Here is a 10,767-nt window from a genome sequence, read left to right on the forward strand (position 1 = left end):
TAATTGGTGTCCCCCACATTCCGACAGCATGTTAAACAAGTTAAAATGTGGCAGTCAGCCAGGTAGCATTCTGTGAACTTGAAGCTGTGGTAACTTTAGAAAGTGTGACTTTCAGGGGGCAGAATGTGAACGTCTATTGCAACAACAGAGACATATTTTTTTGCCCATATAATCTGAGAGACAGGGAAGGGCAGAGTGACTGGATACTTCAGCAACTATGAAACATCAAGCTGGGAAATTCTATGGCTATGCAGTGCCTTTTCTCCTGTTCTCCTTGTGGGTGGGTAAGTACTGATCTGTTTAAACCTCTTCCTTAATGTGGAGCAGTTTGGCTTATTTCTGGAGTTTGGCTTGTGAGGCTTTTTTTTTTTTAAAGCCATTCTCCCCTAAGGACTTCTCAGGATACAGAAGGAACTTTGTGGGTTACATTCAGTACTGGATTTGGCACTGAAAAACACATTCTTGTTTATAGATCTATTCCTATTTAGCTCATAGGCATGTTTGCGTTTCATCCCAAAAGGGAAATTTGTCTTTTCAGAGAAAATATATTTTCCCTTCGTTCTTGAGAAGTCTGACTATGTACCTTCATTAGCAGAAGCTTTATGGCTAGTTTGGTTTTCTGACATATTAGCTATTAATTGTGGTCTCAAAGCAGTTATAAATATTAATTTTCCAAAGCCAACCTCAACCAATGTGAAAAAGCCTTATAAATTAAGCAGAGGTATATATAGTCATTTATCACTTAATTATAGAATTTAGGGGGTCAGATCCAGGGATGTGATATGGCCGTATTGCACTGGATTGCTGACAGATCCCAGCTATAAAGCTAGCATAACCACCCACAAGATAGTCACTGCAATATAGGGGAATTCTCCAGTGGTGGAGAGCTTCTTTAAAGACTCTTATGCCACTCCCCTCCCAAATGTCCATTTAGTGGGTGTGGCCAAAGGAATTGGGGCATGACCAGGAGACCCACATCCTATGCCAATCTCCAACTACCATGTTGGTTCTTTGAGGTTGTTAGCACCTGGCATAAATTAAAGCCCATAGGCTGCTCCGATTTATTCCAGGGACCAGCCATGCACACAGGTTTGGGAGAGAGAAAAAGTAAGCTTTATTCCATCTTTGAGCTACTCATGCTCTTTAACCTGCCCTCTGTTTTCCTCAGGACCTGGCCCTAGATATGAAAATCTGCACTTTATATTAAAATTATTTATGAGGTTACCTAATCCATTCCTCCTGGCCAAAGAGGATTGTCCCCTCTACTATATTTCCCAGTGCTTTGGTCAGCCTAATTTTAAGTATCTTAAGCAAAAAACATAGATCCATCAGGGAATTAGACCTGACTTCCACATGAGAGGTGGAGATACCCATCACTATACTAATAAAGAAAGTGGAATAAAAAGAGCTTAGTGGCAGAGACAAACAAAACATTTGGCAAGAAATATTCCTGCATGCCAACATAAGGACATTGTCTATTTAAATATCAGTGAACTAGACACTCTCCAGTTTTGCAACATGGAAAATACCCCAACCACTCTGTGCTGTCATCTTCACAGTGAAGACCAAAAATACAGCTGGCACTAAAAGACACAGACCACTCTTTTGGGTTCCGATTCTTAGTAATTAATTGCAATCTCAGAGATGCATATTGAGACAAAAATACAGAATCACAGCAGATGACAAGGTGAATTATTTCAAGGTGGAAGTAAAACTTGTGATGAACAGAGATGATATTACAAAATATAATTAATGTGCAGTTATGATAAAAAAGTGACTATGTAAAAATGGTACCTTACTGGTGAGAGAGACAAGCTTTTGAGCTTCCACAGACCTTGTATTTAGCTGTGACACTCTGAGTCCCTTTCCTAAACCTGAAGAAGAGTTCTATATAAGCTCCAAAGTTTGTCTCTCTCACCCACAGAAGTTGGTCCAGTAAAAGATATGGACTCACCCACCTTGTCTCTCTAATATCTTGGGACTGACATGGCTACAACAACACTTCATTATGCAGCAAAGTTAAAGGCTGATGATTGTGGAGAACAAAGATTAATGATGGGACATAGATTCTACGCAAATCCACCGCATCAACTAAACAAACACTTGCGAGCTTTCTGATGCACAGTCAGACTAAGAGACCATTTGACTTTGTGTAAAAATACCTTTGTGTTGCTGAACCTTTATCCTGTAACTTAACTGAAAAGCACAGAGCCCTCAGTTTCCCCTCTGTAATGTCAATGGAATCATCAATGAGATTGCACATGTGAGCTCTAGTCCTAGCCGCAACATTTACACAGCTATTTTTAGCGCACTAGTGTGAGCCCCACCAACACAAGTCTGTGGACCCAGGCTGGGTGCTCACTCCCAGATGCAGTGTAGACACACCTTGAAGCCTGACTGAACAGCTCTTCACCTTTGGTCCCTGACCCTACAGCCACCGAAAAGTACCTTTTCAGCAGCTAGGCTGCCTGATGCTTTCTCCCCTAGAGCGTTCCCTCAGATTTTTGGGGGGGTTGGGAAAGGGGGGTGGTAGGGCTTACCCCAGATAGTAGCGGGAGCTTCAGGAACTCCTGCTCTTCAACACTTCCCATTCCCACCTGCAGCTGTCCTCTCCCCATCTTCACTTTCCCAAGCCACCTTCAGACACAAGTCCTGTGCACATGTTACTGCAGACTCTGTTTGCAATAGGCCTGGCACTACTGGAGAGGCAAAGGGGACATTTGACCCCTGCGCAAATGATCTTCAAGGAGCCCTAAATTATTGTCAGAAAAGCCAAAATATATACAAAGAAATTCATTGTTAAGCAGTGGAACAGCAGCCGATTGGAGTGTCTTCATCCTTTATCTATATTATAAACCACAGCAAAGTACTGACACAGTGACATATTTTACTTTTAAAAACTCATAAAATCCAATATTCTCCATGGGTCTAATTAGCCCTGGAAAGTGGTTTGATTTTTAAATAGCAACATCAAAGGCCCCCCGCCAAATTTCCACTTGCCCCCCACCCCCCAATAATGGAACCCTCAAACAAGTCCCGGCTTTCAGTAACTTGCTCCTGTTGGCCTCCCTCCCCTAGGTGGGTGGGAGGAGCATACTGTGTAGAGTGACCAAAGTGTAGGGATCCCATCCTGATCCCTCCCAATCTTTCCTGCTTCCCTCCCTACACTTGGTGCTGGATCCCTGAGGAGCACCAATAGAGAGGAAGAGGGGAGCTGTCTCTTTCCTCCATTCTGTGCCTTCCCAAGCCAAATCCATGGATTTCACCTCCTTCCCCCTTCTAGAAGTGGAGATACAATGGGGCCCTAAGTATAATTATGATGATATCTGTGTTTATAGTTCTGAAATGTTGGGAGATAACCTCTTGGTACAGCAGACTCTAACCACATGCAACCATTTCGAGAGCGATTAGGGTACTCATCCTATGACGGTGCATTCTGATTATGGCATTTTACAAGCAAGGAAAGGTGGCTGACTCAGTGGCATGTTACTATCCTTCACGATGTTATGATACTGACATAGCAAATGTATATCAAGCGTCAGAACTGTGCAGAAAATATGAAGATAATGTGCATTTATAAGCATCATCTTATGTTTCCATAACACCTTTCATCCCAACTGATCCCTAAGCATTTTACAAACTTTCGTACATAACTGTGTATTAATCTTTTTCATCCACCACTGAAATGCAGCCACATCTGGGGTGGAATGTGGCAGCTGTTTAACAGCACACAGCAAAATGTATGCACAGTTTGGGACAGGAAGTGAAGGAGAATACCTGTCTCATTGAAATGCCTCTCATTCCAAAGTGATTTATAGCCCATATTTTAAAGATTGGTAACTCAGCACTGACACGGAGCTCTGGAGTGGAATGTGGTAGCTGCTTGACCATGAACTGTCACTGTAAGGAATAGGAAGTGAAGAATATGGTTAATATCTGAAATGCCTTTCATTCTAAAGAGCTTTATAGACCACATGGACAGTGATTACTCACTCACCACAGAAATGCGGCCACCTCTGGAGTGTGACACAGCAGTCATCCTGTGTGGTGACATGAGGCCGCACAGACTGTGTTAGCCAATTTGGGAGCTAGAGAGTCTGAGAGAATCACAGGCACTGTATATATCTAGTGGTCTCAATAAAAAAAAATCCCTTTTCTTATTGCAACTGAGTCCTGTCTCTTCTATGTCACATGGGCCACTACAGCCACTGGTATGCTGTGCTACTCTTATGCTCTTCTCTAGGATGCGGGCTGCCACCTCACAGGCAAGCATTTTGTCTGTCGTATGGCACATTTTGTAAAGCGTTTCAGAATGCAAGCACTGTGTAAATGTTTAACACTGGTTTTGTTGACAGTCTGTAAAAGATCCTAACAACTACCTTGTACTCTCCATATCTTTGTATCCATCTGTTGCCCGTTCTCTTATATGTAGGTTGTGAGCTTTTTGGGGCTGGGCAGGGACTGTCCTTTTGTTCTGGTTTAGTACAGTACCTTGCACACTGGGGTACTATAACTGGGCCCCCTAGTCACTGCCATAACACAAATAATTACTAATTCTAATTATAAACTGTCACCATTCCTCAGCGGGTCATAGCTGAGAACGCCAGATTCAGCACAAACTGCTGAGAAATAGCGCAGACTCACCCCAGACTGATGGTTATTCTCTTATTAGACCATACCAAGCAAGTAACAAAAGTAAATTTCTGTTTCACCTGGTTAACAGTTAGGCATTCCAGTCCTTGTCTCACCACCCAGACACTGGACTGTATGATGAGAGGTTACTGACAACCGATTTAATCAAATATAGGGTCTTTCTAACCCCAAGAGACAGCCACATAGCCAGGTCAATATATAACTCAGACCTTACCCAATAATCAGGTTGATGCCAATTTGTGAGTATCTAAAAACAAAAACTTTCATAATAAAAGAAAGAATAAGAGAGTTAATAATAGTTAACAGATCATAGACATAAAAATAATAGCAAAGTTCTTATATCAGGTTTGTAGCAGTGATGATATAAGACTGCTAGCTTGTAAAGTGTCTCTGGTAATGTCCAAAAGATTGGAAGGTCCTCAGTCCATAGTTCAAAATGCTCCTTTTAGTTGAAAAATGCACAGTCCGGAGAATCAGGGCAGGAAAGAGGCAAAATGGAGATATCTCAGGGGTCTTTTATATCCTCTGCCACGTGCCTGGAAATTTACTGTCTGAAACAAAAGCTCACAGCTCTTGTTTGTAGCAAGTTCCTGTGGTTCCTGGGTCACATGAGCATATCACATGTCCTTACACTCTTTGATGACTCACAGGAGCAGCCATTGCTCATATTCTTGCTGAGGCATCCACAGAAAGGCTTACTGGGAGGGATGAGTTTCTTTTATGGCCCATTGTTAGGGTGAAGTGTCCTTAATGGCACGCACCATCAACATATAGCTGTTTGGCCTTGACGTAAATCTATCTGATGGGTGCTACCCAGGAATACAGCACATGTCTAAGCTACCAGTGCATAGCCAATATTCATAACTTCAGATACAAAGATGATACATGCATATAACCAGGATAATCATAATAGTAAATCATAACTTTTCCATTGACACCTTACGTGACATACTTTGTACAAGATTTGTTGCAATTGTATCACAGTGGTAATATCAATTATATAAATGGTCATGGTCACATCCAATCATACAGCATCACATAACCACAAAAGAGATTTTGCATGTGTGTAAATGGAGAAGCCATTCCAAATGATCCCTCTTAACCTGGAGCATAGGGATTTGATTCTCCTCTGCCTTACACCTTGGGTCCTCGTGTATAGCTGTGCCCAATGAGGGCAGCATGAGGGTCAAACACTACCAAAGGAGAATGATAGCATTTTACCCCTCTTAAGTTACTCTGCACTCTGTAAACAGCAACATTGGACTTAAGGTAATGGAAAATCAGCCCCTCATCACGTAATGTCTTGTATTCCACTATGATAGGTTGTAGGTGGTTATTGGGGGAACAAGAATTATTTTTAAAAAGATAATAGAACTTTAAAAGTATTTTAAAAATTGGTTCTGTTGCTGGTTTGTTTTAGTGCTCGATACCCCAGCCAGTTGTTCCACTAAGGCATTTCAGAGGGAAAAGATTCCTCGGTTTTGTGAGCTGAGGTTTGTTTCCAGAAATGAGGAGCACTCAGCTGACCCAGAGCTTGTGGCTGTTTGATACTATGATTAGAAGCAGTGCAGGGAAATGCAGTTTGAAATCTCGACATAGCATCTCAATTATTTATATATATAAATAGCAGCAGGGCAATGCTGACTTTCCTCTGGTTTTGAACCTCACCCTGGGTACTGTCAATAGACTTGTTAATAAACAGCTAAAAGCCTGTTGGTAGTGTTCTTGAGTGCCTCTTCTGTCTTTCAAGATGCCAGCTGTCAAAAGTGTGGGATATTCATATACTGTTGGCTTCCAACCAAGAGAGGCAGTGAATGGGCTGACTACCAATCATCTTTCTGTTGAGCGAACATCAAATCAAGTCCCATCCTTGTCCTTCCTACCATACCACGACCCATAAAGGAGCTACCTAATGGTATTTAGCTCAGTAGCCCTCCTTGGTGGCCTCTCTTGGCTGGTTCAGTTCTCTTCTTCCATCCCTTTTAATTTCTCTCCAGTCTCTCTCCTCTTCCTCCTCTCACCTCTTTCTGTCATTTTGTCCCCTCTTTTCCCTCCAAAACTTGCTATCTTTTTAACTTTGTTGCTCTTCTTTTGCTCTCTCCCCACCTCATTCCATCTCCTCCCTTGCTTTGTATTTCTCCTCCGCTTGCTCTCTGTTCCTTTCCCTTTCTCCACAGTGTGGGAGCTCCACTTGGGTGACTTTGACACCACGGGGTATCTGCTGCCAGTCCAGCACCTCTGACCAGTGCTCTCCTCTGCCTGGTGCACTTGGAGTTGAGAGCAGTGTGGATAAAAATCAGGTTCTCACAGTAGAAAGTGGGCAGGTGGTATATTTAAAAGTTAATGAGCGAGAAATACTAAAGCTGTGGGAAATATTCGCATTCAGCCTTAAACTCATTTGAACAGAGACTGGGTTGAAGATTTCCATAAATTCACAAACACACCCAGTGCTGCCAAAAGTTTTGGCCAAGATTTTAAAAAACGGTAGCCTAACCTTAGGCTCCTAAATCTATATCTGGGCACCTTAGTAAGTGACCCGCTTTTCAGCTGTGCTAAGCACTTAGCAGCTCCCACTGACTTCAATCCTTTTGAAAAGCAAGTCCCCTATTTAGGTGCCTAAATATGGACTTAGAAGCCTAACACTAGGCACCCATGTGGAAAAAAGCTTGGCCTTAGTAAGCATGCAGAACTGAGATTGTCTGCGTACCTGAGATACCAGCCAGCCAAACTCACCCCAGCCATCCAACTAACTTCCCTTTTTCCTTCACCCTGCAGGGTGCACCTTCCCCTTAAAGATCTGTAAGGTAAGAAGGTGGGGGGGGGGTCCCAGCGTTTGCTGGGCTGGGAAGAGTGAGGAGCAGTTGGGGGATTTAGGCTGTGACACAAGCAATCCACCTCTGGTTAGTCATTGGGCCAGAACCAATGAGGATCAGGAAAGGACCAGTCCCATAATGATACTTATTGTCTTCAGGCTCCAGTCAATGCTTTTCTTTGCTCTGGCCACTGTTAGGGAACAGCCAGAACATTATTTATGTTTTTATCTTTCTATTAACCTCAACGCCGTTCCTTTTGCTCTCTTCCTGTGCAGCTGTCGACATTAGTGCGGAAGATGCAGCAAAGGAGAACGCAACCATCACCCTGAGCAGACCTGCTACAGCACACTCGGCAGTGCTGCCTCCAGGGACAACCACCCCTGAGCCATGGTCTCCATTTGTGGCTCAGAACCCAGCCAAGGAAAAAGCCAAAGAGGGCGAAACCGTGGTTCTGAATTGCCAATTTCACAGTCCCCGGGGCCCATCCCTGAGCAAGCTGCCAGTGAAGTGGTACAAAGAGGATGAAACGGGGCAGAGGGATCTGCTGGAGAACAACGTGACGCTCTTGACAAACTACTCCAGGGCTTTCATAAATGGGAACCTATCCCAAGGGGATGCCTCCCTGACTATCCTCAACGTGACAGTCAGTGATCACGGCATTTATTTCTGCCAGGTGACATTGTCCAATGGGAAGGTGGTGACGGGGAATGGCACAAAGCTCAGGATCAAGCGGGCACTGGGTAATATTTTGTGTTCTTTTCACTTCTTTTTTACCCTCGCCAAATTGGTCTGTGCACTAGTAGATGGAAGTGGAGGGCTGGAGCTAATATTAATTGGTCAAATAACGGTGACAGCAGTATAGAGTATGCCTGTCACAAGAGCTTGGTCATTGTCTGGTGAAATCTCACATGGGCTTGTTCTGACAGCATCCTTAACCTAGCTCATCCCCACAAGGGGTGCTTCATGACCAGTGTAGCTGCCTTTCCATCTTCCTGAGGCAACGCATCATTCCAGCAATAGACTTGAATGAAAGGGGCCAGGGAATGAGAGAAATCTAACTCACGGTGGACATTATTTACCACAAATCTTGGGCTCCTAAAACTGATCCAAATAAATCAGAGATATTAGAGATGGAAAAGACCTACTAGGTTAACTAGTCCACCTCTTGGCCAAACTATGCACCAAACTATAGGATTGTTCCTCATAATATATTCTCTCGGCTTCGCCCCCACTAGTTTTGGCATTTCCGCCCCTTTCATAGGAGGTTTTTGTACGCTGTAATAGTCACTGTTAAGACATTTTTCCTGAAGCTCTGTCTAATATTTTAACTCACTTTATGCCTTTACTCTGATATCTCTCGGAAGCAATTCCTTTTCCTCTAACTATTCCATGTCCTTCTGACTGTCCCTTCAGACAAATTCTTCCAGAACTTTGCTTTCCTTCTGTCCCATTTTACGTGGTTGTAAAAGAGATCCATCGCAAAGGCCTTTAAACTGTAGTGACACCTGCTGATAAGCTGCCTCCTCTGCATGTAGGCCCTGATTCAGTAAAGCATTCAAACAGGTGCTTATTTGAATGCACCTCATTCAAATGAGGGAGCAACCTCATCATTATTCTGCAAAGGATGCTTAATTTTAAGCAGGTGAGTAGGTCAATGGAATTAACTTAAGAAACGCTGATTCATGGCCGAATTCTGAGGTCTAGCCTTTTTTAAACTCAGGCAACGCCCATTGAAGTCAGTAGGCACTTTCCTAGCTAAGGACTTATTAAAAACTGAGTAAAAATCTCAGGATCTGTCCTGTAACCATCAAAGGGAACAATGTTGTTCACATTTTCTAGTGCATGGTAAATTTATCAGCAAACAGGGATGTAATGAATACTTGATCTAACTCTGATTGTGCGTCAATCTGGCAGTTTTGCTGGATTCTTCTTTGAAAGAATCACATGGGGAAATTATTGCATTTCAGATGTAAAGATACAATGTCCACAAACATGATAGCAGCCTTTAACTACCTGAAAGGGGGTTCCAGGGAGGATGGAGCTAGGCTGTTCTCAGTGGTGGCGGATGACAGAACTAGGAGCAACACTTTCAAGTTGCAGTGAGGGAGGTCTACGTTAGATATTAGGAAACACTTTTTCACTAGGAGGGTGGTGAAGCACTGGAATGGGTTACCTAGGGAGGTGGTGGAATCTCCATCCTTAGAGGTTTTTAAAGCGCGACTTGACAAAGCCCTGGCTGGGATGGTTTAGTTGGGGTTGGACTAGATGACCTCCTGAGTTCCCTTCCAACCCATATCTTCTATGATTCTATGACCATCACATAGTGGCAGCCATTTTAAGATGGTGGCCATCCCTGCTGACCCCTGACCTGTGCCCCCACTTCACTTCCTTCTTCCCAAAGACATACTCCCTCTTGCTGTTTCGCCACCCTAACACCCTCCCAAAATCAGATACCTTCTATGTCCCCAAATCAATATTCAGTTCCAGTGAATTCTGATCCAGGACCTCAGGGTGCAATGATACTAAAGAATGGGGAACTGTCACATCTCTACCAGTCAAGTGGTAGTGGAAACCCCCAGGTCCCAGTGAGAAACAAATGGTTTCAGATCTTACCCCCCCGCTTTGGTGCTGTCTCATATGGAGCATTGCAGAAAAGTTACAGTACTCAGAATATTGAAAGGTATTCTTTACTGTTTGCTCATGCACTATGTGAATGAAGAATATGGGGGAGATCCCCCTAAATGCAGCTTGCCTCAGGATTCACTTCTCGGCATGGTATAGTCTACAGCCCAGCACTGAAACCATGAAACAGTATAAACTACAGTGCAATACACTGTCTCCAGTCCCCATAATGTATTGCTGCTTCCTGCCTATACTGAAATAAATCAACATGATATGCCGTGGAATATACTCTCTCCATTGTAGAGACCTGCAGTTTCTTGTCCATCAAGAAACCAGTATACTCTGCATCACAGGAGGCAGCATCCTCTGCAGGATACTGTAGAAACCAGTAACTTCCAAAGATTTTCTGTGACTCCTCCACCTGGCATCTATCTCCACATAATATGTCTTGTATCACTGTGCCTTTTTCCCCAGGGTTGTTTGGCATAGAAGAATCCATTGGAACAATCATTGGGGTTGTGGCAGCTGGTATAGGAGGCTTGGTGGTGCTGATTATAGTTTTGACCCCTCAGTTGAGGAAGTGTCTCCTGTGCATAAAACAAGCACCTCACCAAGGTATGGCGGAGACAGCGAATTCTCAGATCAGTTACTATAAAAATATGAGCTTCCCATAAACACA

The 10,767-nt window shown here is 43.4% G+C and overlaps 1 gene segment (V, D, J or C); it reads left to right on the forward strand.

Moving 5' to 3' along the window:
* Positions 1 to 181: 181 nt before the first annotated feature.
* On the forward strand, positions 182 to 10,685 carry LOC137151868 (Ig kappa chain V region 3368-like). The segment is given in 3 exon segments: positions 182 to 284; positions 7,742 to 8,206; positions 8,880 to 10,685. Coding segments are annotated over 3 exon segments (585 nt in total).
* The last annotated feature ends 82 nt before the right edge of the window (positions 10,686 to 10,767 follow it).

The sequence above is a fragment of the Emydura macquarii genome, unplaced genomic scaffold (assembly GCF_026122565.2).
Source record: "Emydura macquarii macquarii isolate MOO-44397 ecotype Brisbane River unplaced genomic scaffold, CSIRO-AGI_Emac_v2 contig_1119, whole genome shotgun sequence".
Classification (NCBI taxonomy): Eukaryota; Metazoa; Chordata; order Testudines; family Chelidae; genus Emydura; species Emydura macquarii.